Source organism: Vicugna pacos, chromosome 17 (assembly GCF_048564905.1).
Source record: "Vicugna pacos chromosome 17, VicPac4, whole genome shotgun sequence".
Taxonomy (NCBI): Eukaryota; Metazoa; Chordata; class Mammalia; order Artiodactyla; family Camelidae; genus Vicugna; species Vicugna pacos.
Genome location: NC_133003.1, coordinates 18,107,270 through 18,134,337, shown reverse-complemented (window position 1 = coordinate 18,134,337; position 27,068 = coordinate 18,107,270). Strand labels below are relative to the sequence as shown.

Below are 27,068 nucleotides of genomic sequence, written 5' to 3'. Positions count from 1 at the left end.
GACGCGCGTGCGCGATAGGGACGGAGAGCCGGGCGCGGGGCGACTGGCGTGGGGTGGGCCGTGCGGTCAGGGGACCGAGCTTCGCGCGGCCGCGGGAGTCGGTGAGCTGCCCCGCGGGGCGGGTGGGCGTGGAGGGTTGCGGTGCGGGCGCGGGGTTCCCGGCGTGTGGGGCGGGGGGGAGGCTCGGCCTGGAGGCTGCGCCCGGGGCGGGGGTCTGGCCTGGGAGCCCGACCCGCGGCTGTGAGGGCGTATCTATCTGCCTGCGCTACGGCCGCCCGGGTCGAGAATTTGGAGTAGTGGTTTCTGTGTTTTATTACTTCTCCCAATTATGCAAACAAAGGAGACTCCTTACAGATAATTGAATAACGCGGGTGAGCGTAAGAAAAGTGAAAGTAACCGCTGTCCGTTACTGTTTTCATCTGGAGGCTTCCTGACCATTTAAAATGTGTGCATGATGATGCAAACTGTTATACATGTACATTTTTTTTAAAGAAATGGGATTATTTTTACTGCTTTAAAAAAGTATATAATCCATATATTTTAAAATTTTTAACATTTTAAAAAACTGAGGTGTAACCCACATATAACGTATTAGTTTCAGGCATACAACATCATGATTACATATCTGTGTACTGTTGCTTTCAAAATGCTTTTTTAGTATTATGATAAAATAAAATACACATATTGTTTAGCACACGGCACATAAAAATTGATCATTTAAGCCATTTTAAAGTGTATAATTCAGTAGCAGTAAGCACTGTCATACAGTTGCTTTTTGAAAATTGTATCTTCAACTTGTCGAATGCATTTGTTCATATATTGGTTAAAATGGGTGCCAACTTGATGACACCGCTGACATTTTTGTAAGTATAATTAAAAGAAGACATTTGTTTGCAGTTTATTTTCCAAGGTACACATTACATGCAGCTGTGAATGCTCAACAGGTGATACTTGTACCAAAAAGCTCATGTATTAGGGTGATTATCTCCTTTCAAAATGGAACAGTAGTATATAAAATGCAATATTAAACACTAGGTACAGCTGTGACTTAAAACCGCTCTACTGTCTTCTCACTTACATTGGCCTAAGAAATTAGAATGTTCACCTTCCTAAGTTAAAAGTGGTGACGGGGAAAGAACACCATTTTGTTTCAAACTGTTGGTATTTCAGAGTTGAAAACTCATTAATATTAGGTGGTTATTTTGCAAGGAAGTGTCAGAAAGTGGTTTTAGACATAACTGGATTTCAGGGAATTTCCAGCTGTTGTACACGTGTATATTGTGTGTGTACTCGGAGACTGACAAAAGAGGCTGCACTTACATGTTCTTAATACTGAAGAGAAATAGACAAATGCTGGTTAAAAAGTAGGCTGAAAAGATGAGAATCATTTGAAGATAGATCTCAGTATGTACTTAAAGAGAAACTGACAGAAGCATAAAAAATAGTAACCATGCCACCGTTAAGATTCTGTGGCTCCTGGTTTCCAGGAAATATTAGTGCATGAGCATTCTATGATGTCATGTTCCAGACCGAAAATAACAGATAGTGTAGTAAGATATAACTCATGTTGCTTTGCAGTGTTCAGTATTTTTAATATGAGAAACAGTCCGAAAGAGTTCCCTAAGGTGAGTCATTATGTGCTCCACAGGACTGAGTTTTTGAGCTTATACTTTTCCTTCCCTGATCTTAGACCTCTTATCCTCCTTCCTTGTTTTATTACACTACATGGCACCTGTCCTTGTCTATCTTGTAAGCTGCTCAGGGCAGTGCCTTTTGTCTGCTTAATTCACTGCAGAAACCTTAGTGCCTCAGACTTAGTAGGTGCTCAGTAAATATTTGTTAAATTAGTAAAAGGATGAGTCCAAACTGCAGATGATAGGAATCGACAGTATTCAATACCCTTATTGCCAAGTTAATCCTTAATACCTAGACATTAATACTTCTAGATAGATACAAAAAAAGAAACACATTAGCATCTCAAATGTCTTCAATTTTAGAAACTTTATTTTGAATAATTGTAGCCTTACAGAGGGTGTCAGAACTGTACAGAATTCTCTTATACTTGACCTGGTTTGCCTAAAGGTAATATCTTGCATAATCATAGTACAGTCATCAAACTTCAGAAGTTTACAGTGGTCCAGTACTATTAATTAAACTGCTGATTTATTCAAGGTTCTTCAGTGTCTTTTGTAAGGTTTTTTTTTTTCTGTTCCAGGATCCAGTATAGTATCCCTCATTCCATTTAGTTGTCATGTCTTCTTGTTCTTTGAGAACTCTGTGACAGTTCCTCAGTTTTACTTGTTCTGCATGATCTTGACACTTGCAATATTTTGTGTTTGTATTTTTAGAATGACCCTTGATTTGGTTTTGTCAGATGTTGTCCTGCTTAGATTGAGGGTGATGCCGGTGTGTCTTCTTCCTGGTCGTATGAATCTTGCTCCAGTATTTCTGCCAGGTTTCATCACTGTAAAGTTACTGTCTCTCCTTTGTAATTAGTGATTTTGAGGAAGCTACCTTGAGACTTTGCATAGAAAAGTCTCTCCTCAACTCTCTGTTTCTCCTCAACTTTCACACACTAATTAGCATTTCTTGGTGGCTCTTGCCTGCAGCAGTTACTACAGTGATACTCTTCCAGGTGCCTTTCCTTTCTGTTTTTTCTCTTCCATTTCTTAACTGGAATTCTCCGTTAGGAAGAGTTATGCCTTCTCTTCCTTTTGTTGTTGTTATTATATTAGTTACATCAGGGTGGGATGTTGGCTGTTTCCTTTTTTGGTATAATGTGGTGTCACGTTATTTATTTTGTTGCTTAATTATTCCAGCTTTGGCCACTGGGAGCTCTTTCAGGTTGGCCCTGGTTTCCCTTTACATGTTCCCATCATTTTTATGTCTTTCCCTGATTTTTAGGCACCATAAAATACTCATCTTGTATTTTTCACTTCCTGCAGCCCTGGAATCAACCATTTATCCAAGAATTCCCTGGCTCCATTTATAGGAGAATGATATTTAGAAACCAGATTTGGGCTGCTCGGTTTGACTCATATCTTAATTGGTAAAGTGGGATAAATATTATTTTAACATTTTAAATATGCCCTGGAAACAATCTTCCTTTAGTGGTGATTATCTTAGAAACTTGTTTGCTTGCTACCAGTATATAAAATAACCTTATGTACCTTATCTCACTGGGAGGAAAAACATGAGAATTAGAGACTACTTAATGAGGAATTCAAAGGAAATTAAAATTACATTGCCTATGAGATGATGAAGAAAGTGTCCTGAAAAACGCCCATGGGATTGCTTGGGATTTCCCCAGCATTTTCATTTGGGAATGAAACTGGGTGAAGGTATGAAGCTGCGGGGGACAAGAGGCCTGATCCATCTCAGGTTGCTCCCCAGGCCTGGGGCTCACGTTTGTGGTATAATCTTAACAAGCTGATGAGTGTGAAGCTTTTCTTCTGTCCCTGAAAGCTAGCTGGGACATGGGAGGAACCCTGAGGCACTAGGATACCTGAATTTAATTGGGCAGTTTTGGCTCACTGGCCCCCATCTCTTTACTGTGCTGTGGGGCTTTCATTCTGAGTTTGAAAGGCCCAGGAGGTCATAAGGTTCTGTCTGTGTTCATGGTTGTAGAGGCTGGGCTAAAAGGGCTGGAATCTTCTGCTATATTCACAGGCATTTGGCCTCATTTTTGTGTTGGTCTGTCTTCTCATCACCTCTTTAGAGATACTTCACTGACCTCTTGGGACATTTCTGCAGCAGCTGCTTCATGTCATCTTGGAGGCTTATTTTTGGTGCTCGTTTAGCGGTGTGTCTCAACTGCCCGAGATAGGTCAGTGCCTTTTATGTTTCCCACTGGGTGTGTTTCTTCCAGATGCTTCTCTTTGGCCTCCATTTCATTCTCTTGAGCCTCAGTGCCTGTTACTCTTTCCCCTGAGCAGGAGATGTTTGTAGGTCATGTAGGGGATGATGGTTTCTTGGTAAAGTAATAATTCCTTTAAGTTTGCTTAACCTTGGGAGATGGAGGGTTCCACTCTTCAAGGGATGATGACCATCATGTGTGACTTGGTGCACTGAGTAATGGGGCCACTTTGCATCGGGGGCCAAGACCTACTGTCTATTTCATACCTCTCTTGGAGGACGGACAGAATGAACAGTGCCCGCTTAACTGAGAAAGTATGCTAAGACTGAAGAATGAGGCAGGCAGCTCCATATAATCAGTGGATCCATTTATTTTAGGATAATTTACTCACACAGTGGGATCAGGTGGACATTCTGGAAGCACTGGCAGCTGCACTCTGCGCTGCTCAGGGGCCAGTGGGACAATTTTATAGTTGAATATGGGGATATGTGCTTGGAAACAAGTGCATTCCTAAGTCAGGGTTTCTGAATGGATAACTAGTCTCATGGGCAATGGGAATATGTTACTGAAAGTCTTCGTCATTGTTTGGAGACTAGCAGAGCATAGAGTCTACCTGGAACTAACGATCATGAAACAATGTCTATTAAGTATAAAGCCCTTGAGACAGAAAAGTGATTTACCACATTGTATGGTCATAGGTAGGGTCAGTGGAAGGACTGGAGGAGTTGAACGGGTCTAAAATGGCATCAGTTATGCTAACAGCCATACGTATGTCTTTGTAGACTCTTTTTTGGTTTGGTTTTGTTTTAGGTATTCTATGAGAATTGTTCTACATGTAGATTGTATTTTTGATGTATTTGTGGGAGAGGGTGAGCTCCGTGTCCTTCTATTCTACTATCTTGAAGCACCTCCCCTGGTTTGGTTTGATTTTAACATGCTCTGTCTTTCTTAGTTTCTTTTTCTTTTGCATGTTGTGGTTTTTGGCAGCATTTTACTCTCTTAATCTCTTTTGTTCTCTACCTCAGTTGTCAGTTTTTGTCTTACCTTGTTCTCTTAGTTCCACAAGCCGCCTTTGGTTTGGTTGTTGACTCAGTGGCTAAAGTAGAACTAAGGTCACATCGATTTCTTTTTCCTTTTACAGCTACTTGAGCTGCAGCCTCCATATTCATACATGTCCTCTTCAAGGGTGTACAAGCCTCTTCTGCTCCATGCCCACCTCCTTGAGTCCTGGAAGCTGATACTTGGTTGCTTTATTTTTTTTTTAAGCAGAATTATTGACCACCTTGCTGATTATGAAAATAATGTTCTACAATTCAGGGTACATAGAAAAATAGGAAGGGAAAACTCTCTAATCCCAATGCTGGAGGAGATAATTGGCTGAAAACACTGGTGGCAAGCTGTAGGAACTTTTTTTGTACATATGCAAACTGTGCTTTATTTTTATTTTGTTTAAGACATAATTGAGTTCATAACTGTAATTTCTAAAATTTGCTTCTTAATTTACTTTTTATTTTGGGAAATTGGGAAAAGACAAAAAGTAAAAAGAAGAAAATAACAGGCAGGCATATTTCCAACACACAGGAGTAACCAATTCTCAAATTTTGGCATATTCACATTCATCTTCTTTTGATGTACGCTCTTAAAAAAAAAGAAAAAGCAAAGAGAGAGACCTTCTACATAGATGTTGTGTGAAAAACTTCAGATCAGTACAAATAAACTGAAATTTTCTTTATTCCCAATCTCTCCACCCCCATAATCAGTAAGAGTTTTTGTGAATCCTCCTAGATCATTTTTAAATCTTTTGGGTACTTACGTGTATCTCAAACATACATACACATATTTATGATTATAGCTTTTTTCTCCAGGTATATCTAGGATGTTCTTTTTAACTTAGCATATGGCTTTAATGTTGTTGGGAAAGGCAGGCAGGCTCAGCTTCTCCTCTCTTGCATAGCACCGAGTATCCTTGGGCTGACGACATTTTCTTGCACAGAAGTGAAGAGCCCTCACTGCTTATGCTGGACTTACAGCTTTGTGAGGGACTGTCTCTCCCTGTCCAGTGCTTAATGTATATACCCCTTTTTCTGCTTAAGTGCCTTTGTTACTGACCCCCAGGCTTACCCTTGGTTTCTGTATTTCAGACCCTGCGGGCAAAGGGCCACAGTCCTACTGTGCCATGAAGTGTGGTGCTTGTATCTGTTCCACCTGCACGGTGTTGGCTGTGAAGTGGGTCCGTTGGTCATGGGGGACCAGTGGCTTGCAAGGGGTTGAATCTCCTATACTCTTATTTTCTTCTCTTGCTCTAAATAAACACTATACCACTGGAACCTAGTAGGTATTATCTCTTCTCAGCAACTTAGGATTATGCTGTGATCTCTTCTGTGAGTGGCAGTTAACTGCTTTTTAACCTCGACTGTACAGCCTGACCACCCAGTGAACAGTGAAACAATTGCCTTGGTGCTTAAGGGTCTAGTATAGTCTTTTAAACTGTTGTGTAGTATTTCATCCTCTAATGTGCTTTACTTCTACTTAGCCTAATTGATGGACAAATAAGTCATTTCCAGTATTGCATTAGTACAAAGAGGGCTCTAAAGAACACCTGTGGAAATGCCTGAATACCTGTGTAAATGTTTTTCCAGGGAGCTTCCTAGAAGTGAAATTCCAGGGGCATTAAGTAATGTGACTTTTTAATTGTACTGCTGGCTTTCAAACTACTCTTCCTGGTGGCTGTATACATTTACACTTCTATCCAGTGGTTTGTGCTTTTGTTCCTTTTTGTTTGTTTTTTTTAGACAAGAGGTTTTTACAGAGTTCCCTTTCATTTTCTTAAGAAATCCTTGCTTACCCCAGGGTTCTTGCTCTCTTTTTTTGTTTTTGAAGTTTAGGCTTTAGCTAGAATACATTTTGTGGGTAATATCCTGTGGGTACTGAAGGATGACTGTATCTATGTAGGAATGGAATTCCAAGTAGTACCTGTACGTTTAACTCTATGAAGACCTGCCTGACTGTTTTCCAGTGTGGCTACACAATTTACATTCCCACCAGCAGTGTATGAGTGTTCCAATATATCCACGTGCTTATCTACACATGTTATTTTCTGACTTTTTGATTCTAGCCATCCTAGTGGTTGTGAAGTAGTATTGTATTGTGGTGTTGATCTGCTTTTCCTTGGTGACTAATGTTGTTCTGTATCCTATGTGTTTTTCATCCATCTTTATATTTTCTTTGAAGGAATGTCTGTTCAGATGCTTTGTCCAATTTTAATTATGTTGTCTTTTTATTATTGAGTTGTAGGTTATTTATATTTTCTAGCCACGAGTCCCTTATGAGGTAATGTGATTTGCAAATTTTTTTTCCCACTCTGTGGGTTGCCTTTTCACTTTCTTCATGTGACCTTGGAAGCACAACAGTTTTAAATTTAGGTGAAGTCCAGCTTATCTATTTTATCTTTTTTTGCATGTGCTTTTGGTGTGCATTTGGTAGAATCCATTGACTAATCCATTGTCACAAAGTATCACACCTACATTTTATGATAAGAATTTTATAGTTTCAGCTCCTTACGTTTAGGTCTTTGATCTATTTTGAATTAATTTTTGTATATTGTATTATGGAGAGGTTCAGCTTCACTCTTCTTCATGCAGACATACAGTTGTCCCAGCACCATTTGTTGAAAAGACTCTTCTTCCCCACTTTGAGTGATCTTTGCACACTTGTTGAAAGTAAGTTGACCATAGATGTATGGGTTCTTTTTTGGACTCTTAAAATTCTGTTTCATTGATCTATATGTCTATCCTTATGCTAGCACCACGTCTTACAAAATAAGCTTTGAAATTAATATGAATCTTTCAACTTACTCTTTTTATTTTTAGTGAGTTAATTTGTTAATGTATTATACTCATTTGGAGTTATGGTAAAATATTGGTATTGTAAAATATTGTAAAATAATGTAAAATACTCATTCGAAGTCCTTGTGCTGTATAGTATATCCTTGTAGCTTACTTATTGTATACACTGTATTTTGTACCTCTTAATCCCCTACCTTTGTCTTGCCCCTCCCACTTCCCTTTCCTCATTGGTAACCACTAGCTTGTTCTCTGTAGTCTGTTTCTGTGTTGTTATATTCATTCCTTGGTTTCATTTTTTAGATTCCACATATAAGTGATAACATACAGTATTTTTTTTTCTTTGTCTGATGTATTTCACTAAGCATAATACTCTCCAGGTCCAACTACGTTGTTGCAAATGGCAAAATTTCATTCTTTTTATGGCTGAGTAATATTCCATTTTGTGTGTGTGTGTGTGTGTGTGTGTGTGTGTGTGTGTATGTATGTATGTATGTATGTATATGTATATATATGTGTTTGTGTTTATGTTATACCTTCTTTATCTGTTCATCTGTTGATGGACCCTTAGATTACTTCCATATCTTGGCTATTGTAAATTATGTGCTGTGAATATTGGGGTATGTGTATCTTTTCAAATTAGTGTTTTTGGGGTTTTTTGGATATATACCCAGGAGTGGAATTGCTGGATCATATGATAGTTCTATTTTTTTTTTTTTTGAGGAAACTCCATACTATTTTCCATAGTGTCCGCACCAACTTACATTCCCACCAACAGTGTACTAGGGTTCCCTTTTCTCCACATCCTCACTAACATTTGCTATTTGTGGTCTTCTTGATATTACCCATTCTGGCAGATGTGAAGTGATATCTCATTGTGGTTTTGATTTGCATTTCACTGATGAATAGTGAGGTTGAGCATTTTTTCATATGCCTGTTGGCTGTCTGTATGTCTTCTTTGGAGAAATGCCTATTCATGTCTTTTGCCCATTTTTAAATTGGGTTGTTTGTTTGTTTGTTTTGTTATTGAGTTGTGTGAGATGTTTATAGATTTTGGACATTAACACCTTATTGGTCATATCATTTTCAAATATGCTCTCCCATTCACTAAGTTGTCTTTTCATTTTGTCAGTGGTTTTCTTTGCTGTGCAAAAGCTTGTAAGTTTAATTAGGTCCTATTTATGTATTTTCACTTTTGTTTCCTTTGCCTTAGGAGACAGAGCCAAAGAAAATATTGTTGTGCTTTATGTCAAAGAGTGTTTTTCCTATATTTTCTTCTAGGTGTTTTATGGCTTCTGGTCTTAGATTTAGGTCTTTAATCCATTTTGAGTTTATTACTGTATTTGGTGTGAGAAAATGTTTCAATTTCATTCTTTTACATGTAGCTGTCCAGTTTTCCCAGCACCACTTAATGAAGAGACTGTCTTTTTTACATTGTGTATTCTTGCCTCCTTTATCATAGATTAATTGACCATAAGCATGTGGATTTATTTGGGGGCTTTCTATTCTGTTCCACTGACTGTACTTTTTTGATCATTGTAACTTTGTAGTGTAGTCTGAAGTCAAGGAGCATGATAGATCCAGCTTTGTTCTTTTTTCTCAGCATCATTTTAGCTATTTGGAATCATCTGTGGCTCTAAATTAGTTTTAGGATTATTTGTTCTAGTTCTGTGAGAAATGTCATGGGTATTTTGATAGCACTACATTAAACCTGTAGATTGCTTTGGGTAGTATAGATATTTTAACAATGTTAATTCTTCCAGTCCATGAACATGGGATAGCTTTCCATTTATTTGTATCATCTCCAATTTCCTTCATCAGTGTTTTGTATTTTTTGAAGTATAGATCTTTCACTTTCTTAGTTAAGTTTATTCCTAGGTATTTTATTGTTTTTGATATGACTTTAAACAGATTGTTTTCTTGCTTTCTCTTTCTGGTATAGAGAAATGGTTCACTACTAGTGTATAGAAAGCAATCGATTTCTGTGTATTAATCTCGTATCCTGCAACTTTCCTGAATTCATATAGTCTAACAGTTTTTTGGTAGAGGCTTTGGAGACTTTAGGGTTTTCTGTAAATAGTATTCATCTGCAAATAGTGATAGTTTTACTTCTTCTCTTTCAACGTGAATGCCTTTTATTTCTTTTTCTTGTCGGATTACTGTGAGTATGACTTCCACTACTATGTTAAGTCAAGAGTTGGCATCCTTGTAACGTTCATGATTTTAGAGGAAAAACTTGGCTTTTCACCATTGAGTATGATGTTAGCTGTGGGTTTGTTATAAGTGACCTTTATTATGTTATGTTCCCTCTAAATCAACTTTGATGAGAATTTTTGGGGAGGAGGGGAGGTAATTAGGTTTATTTATTTATTGATTTTAACAGAGGTATGGGGGATTGAACCCAGGACCTTGTCCATGCTAAGCATGGACTCCACCACTGATCTATACCCTCCCCTGAGAATTTTTATCATGAATGGATGTTAAATTTTGTCAAGTGTTTTTTCTGTGTCTCTTGAGATGATCGTGTGATTTTTATTTTCATTTTGATAAGTTGGTTTATCACATTGATTTGCATGTATTGAACCATCTTTGTATCCCTGGAATAAATCCTGCTTGATCATGGTGTATAATTTCTTTTTATATGTTGTTGAATAGGGTTTGCTGATAGTATTTTGAGAATTTTTGCATCTGTATTCATCAGAGATACTGGTCTGTGGTTTTCTTTTTTAAATAGTGTCTTTATCTGGTTTTGGTGTCAGAGTAATGGTGGCTTTGTAGAATGGATTAGAGAGTGTTCCCTCCTCTTCAAATTTTGAGGATAGTTATTAGCTCTTCTTTATATATTTGGTAGAATTCTCCTGTAAGCCATCCAGTCCTGGACTATTGTTTGCTGGGAGTTTTTTGATTACTAATTTAATTTCATTATTACTGATTGGTTTGTTCAGATTGTCAGATTGAGAGAATCAGTCTTTGTGATTCAGTCTTGGATGATTGTATGTTTCTAGAAAGTTATCCATTTCTTCTGGGTTGTTCAGTTTATTGGCATATAACTTTTTGTAGTATTCTCTCTCTCTTTTCTATTTTTCTGGTATCTCTGTGGTATTGTTTGTCATTTCTCCTCTTTCATTTCTTACTTTGCTTGAGTCCTTTCTCTTTTTTTCTTAATGAGCCTGACTACAGGCTAATCAATTTTGTTTACCTTTTTGAAAAAGCAGTTCTTGGTTTTATTGCTCTTTTCTGTTTTTTAATCTGTATTTTATTTATTTCATCTCTGATCTTTATTATTTCCTTCCTTCTGCTGACTTTGGGCTTTGTTTATTTTTCTTTTTCTAATTTCTTTAGATGGTAAGTTTGGTTGTTTGAGATTTTTCTTGTTTCTTGAGGTAAGCCTATATTACTATAAACTTCTCTCTTAGAAATGCTTTTTCCACACCCCCATAGATTTTGGAAAGTTGTTTTTATTTTCATTTGTCTCAAGGTACTTTCAGATTTCCTCTCCAATTTCTTCTTTGACCCATTGGTTTTTTAGGAGCATGTTTATTACTCTCTAGATGTTTGTATTTTTCCCATTTTTCTTCTTGTAATTGATTTCTAGTTTCATATCATTTTGATTGGGAAAAAAATGCTTGATAGAATTTCTATCCTCTTAAATTTGTCAAGACTATTTTGTGACTTAGTAATGATCTGTCCTGGAGAATGTTCCATGTGTACTTGAAAAGAATGTGTATTCTGCTGGCTTTTGATGAAATGTTCCATAGATAGGTGTCAAATCCATCTGATTTAATGTGTCATTTAAAAGCACTGTTTCTTTATTGATTTTCTGTCTGGATGATCTTTCCATTGATGTAAGCGGGGTGTCAAAGTCCCCTCCTATTATTGTATTATTGTCAATTTCTCCTTTTATGTCTCTTAATATTTGCTTTTTATGTTTAGGTGCTTATATATTAGCTGCATATATGTTAATGAATGTTATACCCTCTTCTCATAGTGATCCTTTTATTATTATATAATGTCCTTTTTTATATTTCATTATAGACTTTGCTTTAGAGTCTTTGTCTGATAAGAGTATTGCTGTCCCAGCTTTCTTGTCATCTTCATTTGTGTAAAATACGTTTTTTTCATCCCTTCACGTTCAGTCTGTGTGTCTCTTTAGCTCTGAAGTGAGTCTCTTTTAGGCAGCATATAGATGGATCTTGTTTTTGAATTCAATTTGCCACCCTTTGTCTTTTGATTGGAGCATTTAGTCCATTGACATTTAAACTGATTATTGATAGGTATGTTCTTATTTCTACTTTGTTACTTGTTTCTTGTTGTTTTTGTAGTTCTTTGTTCTTTTTTTCTACTGTTTATTTATATTCTTATGGTTTGATTTTCTTTAGAAAAGAATATTTCTTTAGAAAAGAATATTTATATTATGGTTTGATGTTCTTTTCTCTCCAGGTTTTGTATATCTATTATAGGTTTTTGATTTGTGGTTACTGTGGGGTTCATTTATGTTGACCTATTACTATGTCTGTTTGTTTTAAACTGTTGTTCATTTACGTTTGAAACACATTCCAAAAGATTTACATTTTTCATCCCCTCCCCATTTCGTGTTTTTGATTTCATATTTTACATTTTCGTGTTTCTCCTGTAAGTATTTACTGTACAGTTGATTTTACAGCTTTTGTCTTAATTTTTGTATAAGCTTATTTAAATGGTTGATCCACAGCCTTTACTAGTGGCATTTTTTTCCCTTTCGTATAAATTCTTACTTCTTGTTGTAGCCTATTCTTTTCCACTTAGAGAAGACCCTTTAATACTTTTTTTGTAATGGTCTGTTTAGTATTGACGGACTCTCTTAGTTTTTGCTTCTCTGATAAATTCTTTATCTTTCCTTCAATTCTGAATGATAACCTTGTTGGCTAGAGTATCTTAGGTTATAGTTTTTTTTCCCCTCGACACTTTCAGTATATCATACCACTCCCTTCTGGCCTGCAAAGTTTCTGCAGAAAAATTCACTGATAGCCTTATGGGGGTTCCCATGTATGTGACTCTTTGTTTTTCTCTTGCTCCCTTTAGAATTTTCTCTTAATCTTTAATTTTTGCCCTTTTAATTATAATATTTCTTGTTGTGCGACTCTGGGTTCATCTTGTTTGGGACTCTCTGTGCTTCCTATACCTGGATATCTTCCCTTCTTTAGGTTCAGGAAATTTTCAGCCATAATTTCATCAAATAATTTTTTAACCCTTCTCCCGCTTCTTCAGGGACCCCTATAATGCAAATATTGATACACTTGATATTGTTTCAGAGATCTTTTAGACTGTTCTCATTTTTTAATGAGGTGGTGATATCTCCCTCTTCTGTGTCATCTCCTGTGGACTTAGGTTCCAACCTAATGGCTTCTCCTCCCTTCCTTCCTGACTCATTGTGGATCTTTCTTTATAGCTTTGGTTGTAGAAGAGTCTTCTGCCAGTCTCTAGTTTGTTTCTAGTGAGAATTGCTCCATGTGTATTTTTGATGTGTTCATGCAGGAATGTGAGGTCAGCATCCTCATACTCTGCCATCTTGATGTCCTCTCTTCCAGCATACTCTTTTTCAAGATTGTGTTGTATGTTGTATGGGTCTCTTGAGTTTCCATGTGTTAGGATCAGCTTTTCAGTTTCTACAAAGAAGCAAGCTGGGATTCTGATAGGCATTTTTTTTTAATCTATAGATAATTTTGAATAGTATTATCATCCTAACAATATATCGTCTTCTGATCCATGAACACAGAATGTCTTTTCACTTATTGAAACCTTTAATTTCTTCTAATGATGTTTTGTAGTTTTTAGGTTATAAGTTTTGCTCTTTAATTAAATTCTTTCCTAAGTGTTTTATTCTTTTCATGTGATTGTGAATGAAATTTTTTTCTTAATATTATCTTTGGTTTGTTCATTTCTACTATGTAGAAATGCCATTGATTTTTTTTAAGTAAAAGAATTTTTTTCTTCCAGTTTTATTGAGATATAATTGACATATAGCATTGTATAAGTTTAATGTGGATAGTGATTTGACTTATATACATTATGAAATGATTATCACAATAAGCTTAGTGAGTGTCCATCAGCTCATTTAGATACAAAGTAAATAGAAAAAATATTTTTTTCTTATGATGAAAATTCTTAGATTTTACTCTCAACAACTTTTGTATAAAATATACAGCAAGTTAATTATATTTGTCATATTATACATTACATCCCTAGTACTTATTTATCTTATAACTGGAAGTTTGTACCTTTGACTGCCTTAATCCAATCCCCTACCCTCACCGTTGCCTCTGGTAAGCACAGATCTGATTTTTTCCTCTGGTCTGCTTGATCCTGGCAGGCACTACTATGCAAATGTTTATGTGCCCTTTTTCTCTTAAATCTAAAGATGATCCCAAGTAACAACATCTAGTTGCACCATCCTTCTCCCATCCATCCCAAATAATAACATTGGTTATTTCAGTCTCTTGCCAGTGACTTCTGATGTCCCAGCAAATGGCATTGTCCACATCCGTGCTGAAAAGATACTCCCGAGGCCCCAGCAGTGATATATATATAGCTAACGCAGACTTGATTGCACTCCGCTGGGTAGACCTTGAACAGAAGTGATGCCTCCAGGCAGGTGGTATGCTGTCCATCCAGCTCAGGCCAAGGCTTCAAGGGAGCGAGGACATCTTCAGATGATAAAGAAGGAAGAAGAGGATGAAGGCTACACTTCAGTGCAGGCTCCCAGGCCGCAGACACTCAATCGTCCTGGCCAGGAGCTGTTCCGCCAGCTCTTCAGGCAGCTTCGCTACCATGAGTCTTCTGGGCCCCTAGAGACTCTGAGCCGGCTCCAGGAGCTCTGCCGCTGGTGGCTGAGGCCTGATGTTCTCTCAAAGGCCCAGATCCTGGAGCTCCTGGTGCTGGAGCAGTTCCTGAGCATCCTGCCCGGGGAGCTTCGGACCTGGGTGCAGCTGCATCACCCTGAGAGTGGTGAGGAGGCTGTGGCCTTGCTGGAAGAGCTGCAGGGGGACTTCAGTGGAACACCATGGAGGGTGAGTGTGAGTGTGAGTGAGTGTCGGTGCCCAGTGAACCCTGCCTGCCAGCCAGCTGGCTTAGCTTATCTGGGGATGGGGTGTCCTCAACATGGAGGAATTCAGGGGATGTCTTCCCTTCTCATTCCCATGGCCCCTGAGCAGCTGAGAACTGGACGCTAAGCCAGGGACCTTTTGGCAGGTAGCCCTCTCTTCCTTCCTAGAGGAGTAACAGCTCCAGGAAGAAGAGGGTCCACAAGTATCCATAAATAATAGTAATAAATTTTTGGACACAGTGACTTACAGTACACAGAGTACATCTTCACATGTCTAACTTGACTTGCTTCTGACCTGTAAAATGGGGGTGATATCTCTTGCTCATAACCCAGGGAGCAGTTAGTGTCAGGCTCCTTGGCTTCTGAGTACATGCTGAAACCTACAAGAGCAGTCTACACATACCATACTACTTCTTTCTCAGTAAACTTCAATCTCTCAGGGGCTCAATCTATTGAAAAAAAAAAAAACCGGAAAACTGATCTAACAATGAGAATTTGCTCAGTATGTATTTGACTGCCTACCATGTGTCCAGCCCTGGCCTTGGTGCCGAGAAGCAGCTGACAGTCCTACTGCAGGCAGTAGAGCCATGGGTCAGTTACAGTGCACTCTGCCTGCCCCTGTGCCCTACATAGGCTAGCCTCTCAATGCTCATGTTTTTGGAGGTTGTTTTTTTTTTTTAAGAGCATTTATCATTTTTTTAAATGGCTTTTTAAAAAATTTTACTTCTGTAAAAATATGTGTAATTCTACGTATGATTCACAAATAAAGGTTTCAGAAATATATTTGATGTATTTCTCTCCTAAATTTAATATAAAAATTAAACCAGTCAATTAAAACATCTGAATATGGCCTATCAGCAATAAATGGTAACAAATCAACACAAGATATGACTACTGAAAAAAAAAACCCTTTGTTCAACATTGGGTGCTATTTTCTAAAACTAAAAAGAACATTTATCATTATCCTGTTGAATAAACATATTCAATAGGATCTAAAAATAACTTATTTAAAGCAAATAAGATACCAGTAGATACAAAATTGTAGCTTGATTATATTCACGTCAGTCAGAGCTAGATGTATGGTTTAAAAAATCCATGAAAACATTGCCAAATGAGCAGAAACGTTCTACCTTGTTGACAGCTAGTTAGAAATTAGAAAACAAAAAAGCAAAAGCTGGAAAAAAGCCCCCCAAATTCCAAAAAAATGAATGGAAATGCCCAGGATGCATATAAAATTGCAGAGTCACCCTATAGTTTATCAAAATTATAAAAATATGAGAAACGGGGGCCTGAGAAATTTATCCTTAAACTCACTTGGCTATGCTTCCATATTTTTGTTTCTTTATTCTTCCTGCGGTAGGATTTGAGAGTAACTGGAGATAAATTACTGTGATGACTTTTATTGGCTTTAGTCTACAGCTATAGAATATGGATATTTAATGGCCTCAGGCTAAGATTTGTCCATATCAGTGTAGAGAATGTCTTTGCCACAGGACCAGAAAAACCTGAAGTTCATTGGCTGTAGCTTCCTATACTCCTTTCTGCATCAGGGTAGACGTGCCTCAAGATCAGGACTGTTTGAAGCCCCAGGACAAAGGCTGCCTCTTTCCAGGTCTTCTTGGATGGGCGCTGCTGGTTTTTGCACCTGAGACATTTTTCTGTGATGCCATAGCTGACACTCACTGTTAGCATTGCTTTTCTAGTGGTGTTGCTAGTTCAGTCTGGTTTACCATCTGGGAGCCTTCCTGCCTCTTCAAGGTCGCTTTGCCTGTTGTTACATAGAGCTGTGCCTGAGATTTGGTAGACATCATCCGACTGCACCTCTGCTGTGAACCATTATCAGTTTAACTCTCAGGGATAAATTTCTTCTTTCATTTCTACGTTCCAGGCTGAGGGTGCGGACTGAGGGCAAGTGGGGAGGTCTCACTGCAGCACCTGAGTCCTGACAACAATGCTGTCACTGACTTGCCAGGTGCTTTCCTATGTCAAGTGGAAATCTGGTGCCACCTGTCTCCCTGTAGCCCGAGTTAGAGCCCAGGGGGCGGAGATGAGGGGGTCCTCCCTGGGATTTCGCCTCCTCCTTTCCCCTCTGCCTGTAGGTAATGAAGGGCCCAGCTCACCATTCCCTGGGCTCTGCCTTTTAGGGATTGGCCATACGTGGCCTGTTCTTTGTTTGCTTTCTGATTCCCACGGGGATCCTCTCACATTTTCTTCTTGCCAGGACCCAGCCCCTGCCCAGAGCCCAGATGTGCATTGGATGGGCACAGGAGCCCTGCGAGCCGCACAGATATGGCTCCCTGCTTCACCTCTCAGGAGCAGCTCTGCCCTGGGAGACCACCTGCAGCCTCCCTATGAAATAGGAGTGCGTGACCTCCTGGCTGGGCAATCCGGTACTTGCCGCCTGGCTCTAAGACCCCAGCCCGTGCCACACTTCCCGAATTTCCTATAATGTCATCTTTGCACCCTCTGTCTTCTCACGAGAATCCCTTCCTGTCCTGGCCTTTAGCTCTGTGTCCTTTTTGTCCTTCTGTGACCCATGTCTGCCTCACTCCTCCTCCCATTGCACACCCCACCCTCCCCGGCCCCCAGCAGACACTGGGGAGATGTGAAATGGGTGTTTAACAACAGTCCGTACCTGCTTATGGGCCCAGGAGTCCTCTCTGTGGGGGGAGAGTGGGCTTCTCACTGGGATGCCTAGAGCTGGGCTGCCCTCTCATGGCTCTTTCTCCTTCAGATCCTCCTGCTGCGCAGGTGCCTGCCCCTTCCCAGAGAGAGGGACGCCCAGGAGACTCGGTGACAGCCCAGCCTCAGGTGAGCACAGGACCTTCAGTCCTTCCTGATGTCCCAGCACTGCGGCCTAATGGCATAGCAGCAGCTCCCCCTCGTCCTGAGTCTCTCTGTCCAGTGACCTCACATCCCAAGACCCACGTGGGATACCAGCTTATCCCCCTTGAGCCCAGAGCTCTTGTGCTGGGTGATGACCTTCTCTTTCAGTCTTAACAGATCCATCCTGTACTCACTCAGAGCCAGCCCTGTTCCCCTGCCCACTCCTAAAAGCTCGGAGCTGTGGACCAGCTTTAAGTCATAGGACCGTGATTTTTCAGGAGGCTTTGACTTTCAAGGACGTGGAGGTGACCTTCTCCCAGGATGAGTGGGGATGGCTGGACGCTTCTCAGAGGAACCTGTACAGGGATGTGATGCTAGAGAATTATGGGAACATGGCTTCTCTGGGTAAGGCTTCTACCTACCTCTGCTTCTCCCTTCTTAGTTCTCATTGTGTGAACTATAGAAAGGGGCCCGACCTAGGTTTATGTCCTGTCTCTCTAACTACCAACCAGATCACTTAATCTTTTATCTCAGCTCCTCTCTTAAATATAATAATGCCAGTCATGCTGGGTTATTGTAAAGAGTGAAAGTCATATGTGTCAAATTCATGGTCCATTTAGGCATCCAAAAAAGAGTTGGCTGATTTAATGAATTGAGTTCTCGTGTGGTTCTGGAGAATCCAAGCGATCCTTTTGTCTTTGGCTTCTCTTAGCCTTTTTTGTCTGTACTCAGAGCTATCAGAAATTCCTGTCTGGGCCTCCTTCCCTAACTCCCTCCACCTGCCTCCCTGGCTTCCCCTACTTCCTGCCAGGAGCTCAGTCCTGAGAGGGCCCTGGAGAGTGGTTCTGATTGACTCATCTCCCTTCCAGTCACACCCCGTTCTCTTCTCTTCTGCAGTGGGGCCATTCACCAAGCCTGCTGTGATCTCCTGGTTGGAGGCAAGGGAGCCATGGGGTTTGAATGTCCAGGGGGCTCAGCCTAAGGGGAATCCAGGTGCTGCCCCTGCAGGTGAGTTCCAGAGAACTGACCAAGTCTTGCTCCTCCCGCACCTCCTCTTCTCTTTCTTAAGGTCTTTTACACCAAATAAATCCTGGGAAACTTACTCCATTGTTTGTTGGAAGGAAGATTGTTAGCAGTGCTGCACAGGAGTGCTGGGCCCAAGGCTTCTCCCTTCAGGCCAGCCTACTAGACCTTCATATCTGGCCCCGCCCTTCCCTCAGCAGCCCTCTCAGACACAATTCTTGCCCACTGGACAGCTTCACTGTCCATCTCTTTTCCATTCGCTGATGTTCCTCCTCAGCCCTGTGCTGCCCCTGCCCGTCCCCCTCCCCTGGGTCCTTGGAGCCCCCGTCCTGTTCCTGCTGCTCTTCTCTGCTTGGTCCTCCCTGTGGGATGCTGGATCTCCAGTCCCAGTAGGAGCCTCACCTCTCAGCTCCGGAGACCTTCCTGTCATGCACTTGTGTGGTGACTCCTCTGCCCTCTCGTGCTGTTTAACACTCCCTTCTTAACCCTTTTTGTTTTTCACCTGGGTGTGATTTCTGCATGTGTCTAGCTGCTGGGCCTGTCCTTCTCCTCCTCCCTTTTCTGTCACTCAGACACTTCCATGTTTTGCCTTATCCCTTTTGTAAAGGTGTTGGCAGTCAGGCAAAAGCCTCACCACCGAAGTTCATGACAGTTTTTTGGTCCCTTGGTGCTTTCTGCAGTTCCACGTATGGGAAGGGAGTACATTCTTGTATGTTTTATTTGTGTCAGGAGGAGAGCTCCATATGAAAACAAACAAATTAGTCTTAAAACACGAACCTTTGGAAGAAGTAGCAGCCTTAGCCCTGCCATCAGGATGTCGTGGTACAGCCAACGTTTCTGAAGGAACAGAGCTCAGAGAATCTTCTGAGCAGAAAAGCAGGTTAAAGGAGCAAGGGGGAAACCCTGTACAAGTGAAAGTAAAGAAAGAAGAGACCAATTCCAGCCACGGGACAGAAAAACACTGTGAAGAATCAGGAAAAAGTAACAGTCTTCATCTAAAACATATTATGTATTTGAGAGGTCCCAGAAGAAAGCAGTCCCTTAAACATGGCTGTGGCAGACACTTCAGAGGGAGCTCCTACCACTATGACTACAAGGAGTACGGGAAAGGGCTTAGACGCGTGATTGGCGGGTTTAACCTGCACCCGAGAATTCACACTGGACTGAAGGGGAAGGCAAAGGATGCGCATGGGAAGGACTTCAGCCTCAGTGCTCATCACCAACACAGGCCGAATCGTCACATGGTGGGGGCGTCGTATAAGTGCAGCGACTGTGGGAGGACCTTCAGCCACAGCTCCCACCTTGCAGGTCATCAGAGACTTCACACTCAAGAGAAACCGTTTAAATGTAGGGCATGTGGGAAAGCCTTCAGGTGGAGTTCGAATCGTGTGCGACATGAGAAAATTCACACTGGATTGAAACCGTATAAATGCAGTTTATGTGACAAAGCTTTCCGACGCATGTCTGCCTACCGCCTGCACCAGGAAACCCATGCTAAGAGGAAATTTCTTGAATCTAATCAGGTTGAAGAAGCTCTCACCTGTGGCTCAGGTTTTGATCATCACTTGAGAGAACAAAGTGGGGAGAAACTCTTTGACTGCAGCCAGTGTAGGAAATCCTTCCACTGTAAATCATACATTGTCGAACACCAAAGGATTCATACCCAGGAGAAACCCTATAAATGCACCAAATGTAGGAAGACATTTAGGTGGAGGTCAAACTTCACCCGTCATATGAGAGTGCATCAGGAAGAGAAGCTCGACGAGCAGGACGAGTATGAAGAAGACTTCACGCAGCCCTCCAGCGTCCCTCCGCCCCAGAGTGCCCCCCCTGTGGAGAAAACTTTTTTGTGTCAGCAGTGTGGGAAAACTTTTACTCGAAAGAAGTCTCTCATTGATCATCAGAGAATTCACACAGGCGAGAGACCATACCAATGCAGCGAATGTGGAAAAGCATTTACCCACAGGTCGGCCTTTATCGTTCATAAGAAGCAGCACACCGTCAAAAGAAAGCCAGAGGAAGCGCCATCTGTTAGTCAGGACGGAGCGTCCCAGGTTCCCCAGAGCAGCCACAGCACAGAGGAGCCCTACAAGTGTAGCCAGTGTGGCAAAGCCTTCCGGAATCACTCCTTTCTCCTCATCCATCAGAGAGTTCACACCAGAGAGAAGCCTTATAAGTGCAGGGAGTGCGGGAAATCCTTCCGGTGGAGTTCTAACCTCTCCCGACATCAGAGGATTCACTCCTTGGGAAGACAGTATGAGTGCCACGAAAGTGAAGACAGTCCAAGTCTGCAGTCACAGCTCCTCACCGGTGAGAAACCCTTTTGGTGCCAAGAATGTGGGAAAACCTTTACACGTAAGAGAAGTCTTTTAGATCACAAGGGGATACACAGTGGGGAGAAGCGTTATAAGTGCCATCTGTGCGGGAAGTCCTACGACAGGAATTACCGCCTTGTTAACCACCAGAGAATCCACACGAAGGAGAGACCTTTTAAGTGTCAATGGTGTGGGAAAGACTTCATCGGGAGACACACCCTCTGCATTCATCAGAGAAAACACACCAGGGTGGCCCAGGCTGAATGCAGCGCGGCGGGGTCGTCTTCCCGCCAGGAAACAGAGGTGAGTTTGCAGCAGTTAAAGGCAAGTGGGGAGAAATCCCTTGAAGACTGTAAGGCAGCTTGTGGCCAGAGCTCTGGGCTCGCTGGACTCCAGGACATACCCGTTAGGGGAAAGTGCCACAAATGCAGCACGTGTGGGAAAACCTTTAACAAGAGCTCACAGCTCATTAGCCACAAGAGATTTCATACTCGAGAGAGGCCCTTCAAGTGCAGAGAGTGTGGGAAGACCTTCAGGTGGTCATCCAATTTGGCTCGGCATATGAAAAACCACATTAGAGATTAGCATGGGGGCTCACAGTCAGGGAGACGTGGGGGAGACGGGTTCCGAGCTACCCTGCCGGAGAACCCTTGATTGTAGGCAGCGTGAGGTAAACTTGTACACAGGCCCAGTCCTTCCTATTTGGAAAGCTAGTGGAAGAGAATCCTGAGGATTCAAAAACTGTGGGCATCCCCATCCTGCTGCTGGGCCCCGAGGAGCGGCTTTTGGTTGTGGCCCGGAGAACCCCCAGCCAGATCTCCTTCTGTAACTCTAAAGGGAGAGACCGTTGCCCTTCACGGTTTGACAAAAAGTCTGTGGCATGGTGGGCTGTGGCTGCTGGGAAGGGGCCAGCTGTATCCTAAGTTTTCCTTTGACTTTAGTCTGTGGTGGTGCCTGTTCTGTTTGACCTTAAAAGCATCAGCAGCAGCAGCAGCAAGAACTCCTAGCCTCCCCTGGGGAGTTCTGGCTGAGGCTTTGGCCTTCACAGCTGGCTTTGGATACTTGCCATGGGCGTAGGGTTGTCTCGGCTGCGCATGGAGGAGAGCACGGTCCTGGCCTTGATCACCTGGAGCATGGAGCTCTGCCGGTGCCCCTTCGCCATCTCCATCCCACAGGTCTGCAGGGGCGGCAGCCATCCAGCACCTCCCGTGTGCCAGGCACTGTTTGTGCCAGAGACCCCGCAGTGACTGGAATAAACAAAAACATCTGCCATCTTGGATCTTTACAGACGATAAACAAATGAGATTTTATATATAGTATTTTGGGTGGTGATATGTGTTGTGGACAGAATGAATCAGCATAGAGTGAGAGGAAGTGCTGGATTGGGAGGTGGGTTGAGATTTTAAAGCGGCTGTTCAGAGGGGCCTCAAATGAGAAAGTGAGATGTGAACAAAGACCTGAGGAGATCACAGAGTGAGTGAGCCCTGTAGGTCTCTAGATCCTACACGGGACACTTCTCAGGAGTTAGGGTCTTGTCTGGTCTCCTTAGGGAATGGCGGGTAGGCCCCTGAGCTAGAGTGGAGTGAGCCAGCTGGAGGCAAGGGCCCAGAGCCGTGTGAGCATCGTGAGTCTTCACTGGAGCTTGGCTGCCTCAGAGGGAGGTGGGAGCTTTTGGACAGTTTTCAGTTGTGGAGTGTTATTGTCTGAATCTGAACCCTGATAACATGTAATTCAAATTCAGAGTCCCACGTGTCGAGGGCCCAAGGTCACGGAACGGGCCTCGGAGTCATCAGATCTGCGTTCTAGGCTTGGTGTGCCTTTTCTTGGCAGGATGATCTTGGGCAAGTCACTGGAAATTGGCATCTATTTCCTTGTGTATAAAATGAGAGTAACTGGCTGTGCTACCTGACTCTTGGGACTGGTGAAAAGAAGGCTTGGTTAACTACGGTTATGGGTCTGATCTCTAGGACCAGAGCCCTCACAGAGCTGCAGCTCCCAAGCCAGTTGACACAGAAACACCCCTTTTCTGTCCATATTTTCATCCCCCGACTCCTTGTGCCACTAAGTACCTCATAGAGTTCCCGCCCCAATATGGGTGTTGTTAACCACCTTTTTTAATAAAATGATATATATTTATTTTTAACATTCAAATCAAAATTAAAAATGTATAAAGAATGAAGTAAAAATCAGCAGAAATCCCTCTATACTGAGGTAAACCTTTAATATTTGGGATTATACTGATGCAGTCTGTTCAGTAACCTGAGTTTTAAAAAATAATTATGAGTATTATGTAATTATTATAGAAATATTAGTAAATACAGATTAGCTGAAAGGAAAAGTCTGACTACTTGGAGCCAGCCTCTAAACATTTTGGTGTAATTAGTGTTGGATTTAACTTCTTGCCCTTCTCTGAACATCCCTGGACTGGCCTGCCTTCTGCTTTCTCCCTTCACTCGGAGTGCCACACCCCTGTCCCAGCCTGCCCCGGTCCTCACTCTAAAGGGCCTTCCCTGACCCTTGTCCCCCTAAGCCCTCTCCCCCGGCCCCACCTGTCCTGGTGTCTGTATGTTGCTCTGTTAGGTGTTGTCTGGGTTTCCAAGTTACATCCACTACTGCAGCCAGACTGAGTCCTCCGGAAGCCAGGTTTGGGTGCTTATTTGTAACCTTTTGCTGGGGAGAGTAGATTTTGCACAAAGTTGCCTCTATTAAGGAATGTAGAACTGAGTTTAGTTCAGCTAAGTTAGGATTGGAGTTTTTTGAAGGGATCCCTGAGTGAAATGTCGCCTGGAGGCCACCCACGAGCGCGCCTGCTGTGAGGCAGCCCAGCCGTGGGTGGTTCCGAGCCAAGAGGCACCCAGACAGCTCCTGACCGCCCAGCCAGCAGTTCTTATCTCATACCCCATCCTGGCCCGGAGAGAGCACACTCCTTCCAACCCTGCCCCGCCTTCTCTCTGCCTGCTTCGGGGGAACTGAGGTTAGGACTGGCGGGAGCCAGACAGGCTGGGACCCCACAGGGCGGAGCGGGCACCAGGAGGTCTTTCAGTCAGCTCACCCCGGCTGACGGAGCCTGTCAGCCCCGACAGAGGCATGTGCAGAGGAGACAGCCCAGGAAATGTAAATTAACATGGACTACTCGTGAGGTGGGCAGATTTTGTAAAATCCCTTGCGTGGGTAAGTGTATGGAACATGGGAACTCAATGCTGTGAGTGTGGAAATTGTGACAACTACTGTGCCAAGCAGTTTGCACAGTCTTGTGAAGTTCCGCGTGCTCCACCACCCAGTGATTCTACTTCCGGATAAACTTTAGAACAACTCCGCGTGAAGAAGGAAATGTGTATATGACTGTTCGCTGCAGTGCTGTTCAGCTCTAACAAGGCCAGGAAAAGCCTAAATTTCCATCAGCAGAAGAACTGGTAAATAAATGGTTGTTTTTTGGTACTTTGGGAAGTGAATGTGAAAGAGCTAGAGTTAACATCTTTCAGCATAGATGAGTCACAGAGATGCTGAGAAAGTTGCCGAAGCTACTTATGATAGACCGCTTATGTAAAGTTAAACATACTGTGTATCTGTGGGCACATTATTTAAACTTATTTGTGTTTCACTTTTTCTGTAAAATAAGATAGTAGTGTCAACCTCACAGGGTGCTGGGGGGCGGGGGGGACAGTTAATGAATTAATGCATGTGAAATGCTTAGAATAGTGGCTGGCATGTAAACATTGTTGGCATAGAGTGAACAGTGTTAACTGTTTAACACAGTGTGTTTCCTGTGGATTCAAATCATGTGAAATGAGGAGTGTAAAGTCATGTGTCGGAATGATGTGTTAAAGTCATGCTCTGCCTTCTCAGAGCAGGAGCTATGGGTGGAGTCAGGAAGGGCACGTGGAGGCGTCAGTTGTGTTTTATTTCTTTTAAAACGTTGATGTAGATGGGTCAGCATGTTGATTTGACGGGCTATGTGGTGGGTTCTTTTATAACGATTTGCTTAAATATTTCAAAATAAAAATATTTTTAAGCATGGGCTCTGCCATTTTATGATTCTGTAGAAATCCTGGCTCTGCCATTTATGTGCTATTTCTTAGAGTGAGCTGCTCCGTCTCTCAGGACTTCAGATTCCTCCCCTGCACAAATCAGGAGCAACACAGATGGCTATTAGTAAAGGCATGGTTAAGTCTGATACACCTATGATGGAAAACCAGGTAACAGTTTAAAAGAATGGGTATGTTCTCCACGTATTGACACATGATCTCCAAGAAGTGCAGTTTATACGAAATTATAAGCTCTATTTCCTTTAGTTCCTCCTTGCCTAAAAAATGACAAGTGATGCCAGAAGCTGTAGACTTGTAAGTTTAATGAAGAAATGGGATCCTGGGGATGGAGCTGCTTCGTCATCCAGTCTGCTTTTTTAGGTAGGTGAGTAAACGTTTATACCAACTACACCTTTTAAGTTAATGCTAACCTGGCTGAGAAGAGCAAAGAGGTTTTGTATCAGCCAGGTTCTAGTCAGGAGCCAGAAACCATACTATTGATTTCCACAAGAAACTTACAAAGAATCGTTCACTAGATTTGCTCTGAGTAACTGAAAAGGCAAAAAGAGAATGCTGAGGTGTCATGGAGGTAGTTACTGTGAGAAGCAGCTCCCAATCAGGACTGGAGGAGCTGTAGGAGAATCTGGCCTCATTTTTGATGTTGCCCACTGACAGCTCTCAAGCCTTGTCTCTCTCGTTTGTGTCTCACATCTAGGCAAGCTGGTAAGAAATCCCAGGTACTCTGTCTTAGCTCCAAAGGGGAAGTTCATGCAAACTCTGGGTGTGGTGGTGGTGTTGCACTGTAATCTTTTCCCCTAACTGTGATAAAACTCAGAGCCACTCACCCCGCCTTTATCAAGGCAGACCAGCTGGCTTTGGTGCCTGTCCTCCTCTCCCCTGAGAGCCTCATTATGTGAATAAAATTTTTCATAACCTCTTGATGTATGTGATGTCATTTGTTTCAACATCTGAACCAATTTAGGGTAGTGGCATCGAATTGATCCCACCTCCATAGGGCATGCTACAAAGCAGGAACAAAGAGAAGTGGTTTGAATTGTTAAAAGGTTAGACAGTGGAAAAGAGTTCCTGTGGAACTGATCTCAGACCCGAGGAGGTGAGAGTACTGCTGGGCCGATGCTAGCGTCTGAACTCAGAGGAGATGCCCCACGTTGGCAGAACTGCAAGCTTGAACTGCTGCCACCAGAAGGAATTGCCACACTGGAGTGAAGAAGCACTGAGCAGGAAGCAGAGCCCATGAAACCCAGGAAGGAGCAAGTCTCCTCTTCCTCCTCGTATTGGGTTTCTCCAGAGAATCAGAGCCAAGGGGATCTGTCTGTCTATATCTATCTATCTATCTATCTATCTATCTATCTATCTATCTATCTATCTATCTATCTATCTATCTATCTATCTATCTCCATAGAAAGAGAAGAAAGGAATTGGCTCATGTGATTATAGAGACTGGTAAGTCCAAAATCTGTAGAGTAGGCCAGCAAATTGGAGACCCAGGAGAGCTCGTGTTCCAGTTCCAGTCCAAAGGCTATTTGCTTTAGAACCTGGAAGAGTTGATGTGCAGATGAAGTCCAAAGGCAGTCTGCTGGAGAATTCTTTCTTGCCCTGAAGGAGGCTAGTCTTTTTATTCTATTCAGGCATTCAACTGATTAGATGAGGCTTGCCCACATTATGGAAAGTAATTTGCTTTATCCATAATCCACCAATTTTAATGTTAATCTCATCCAAGAAACACCCGAAATAACGTTTGACCAAATGTTTGCATACCCTGTGATCCAGACAAGTTGACACACAAAATTAATCATCACCCTTCTCCGACATTGCGGCTTCCCTCATATTCCGTGACTGTAGAGCCAGCTGGCCAAGCAGAGATGTGGAATGCAGAATTCCAACCCCATCATCACAAAGCATCTATAGAAGGGTGTGTTTGAAGCAGAGACAGTAAGCGAATAAATGACATTTCTTTCCTGAATTATTTTTAAAATTCCTAGGGTGTTGGACTTAAAACTGAGAGCAATATTTCTTGAGAAAATTATGTGTGATAAATTGTAGACAACTGGTAATTTAAAGGTGTAAATTATGTTATAT

General features: G+C 42.0%; 1 protein-coding gene across 2 annotated transcripts; it reads left to right on the top strand.

Annotated features, from left to right (window-relative positions):
* On the top strand, nt 1–24,962 carry ZNF445 (zinc finger protein 445). Of its 2 annotated transcripts, XM_006200699.4 has the most exons (7): nt 1–101; nt 14,171–14,744; nt 17,001–17,169; nt 17,514–17,590; nt 17,884–18,010; nt 18,503–18,613; nt 19,358–24,962. In XM_006200699.4, exons 2-7 carry the CDS (start codon nt 14,316–14,318, stop codon nt 21,526–21,528), a joined length of 3,084 nt encoding a protein of 1,027 aa, XP_006200761.1. In that variant the 5' UTR covers nt 1–101; nt 14,171–14,315; the 3' UTR covers nt 21,529–24,962. The 2 variants fall into 2 exon arrangements, with proteins under 2 accessions (XP_006200761.1, XP_031542581.1); XM_031686721.2 differs by lacking the exons at nt 1–101; nt 17,001–17,169 and having other exon boundaries at nt 14,617–14,744.
* Nucleotides 24,963–27,068: the final 2,106 nt, after the last annotated feature.

What these genes read in the sequence shown, in the direction of transcription:
- ZNF445 (XM_006200699.4), top strand. Translation starts at nt 14,316, where the DNA reads ATGCCTCCAGGCAGGTGGTATGCTGTCCATCCAGCTCAGGCCAAGGCT. An exon ending in CCTCCTGGCTGGGCAATCCG is followed by an intron (nt 17,170 to 17,513) that starts GTACTTGCCGCC and finishes TTTCTCCTTCAG; the next exon opens with ATCCTCCTGCTGCGCAGGTG. An exon ending in CGGTGACAGCCCAGCCTCAG is followed by an intron (nt 17,591 to 17,883) that starts GTGAGCACAGGA and finishes GTGATTTTTCAG; the next exon opens with GAGGCTTTGACTTTCAAGGA.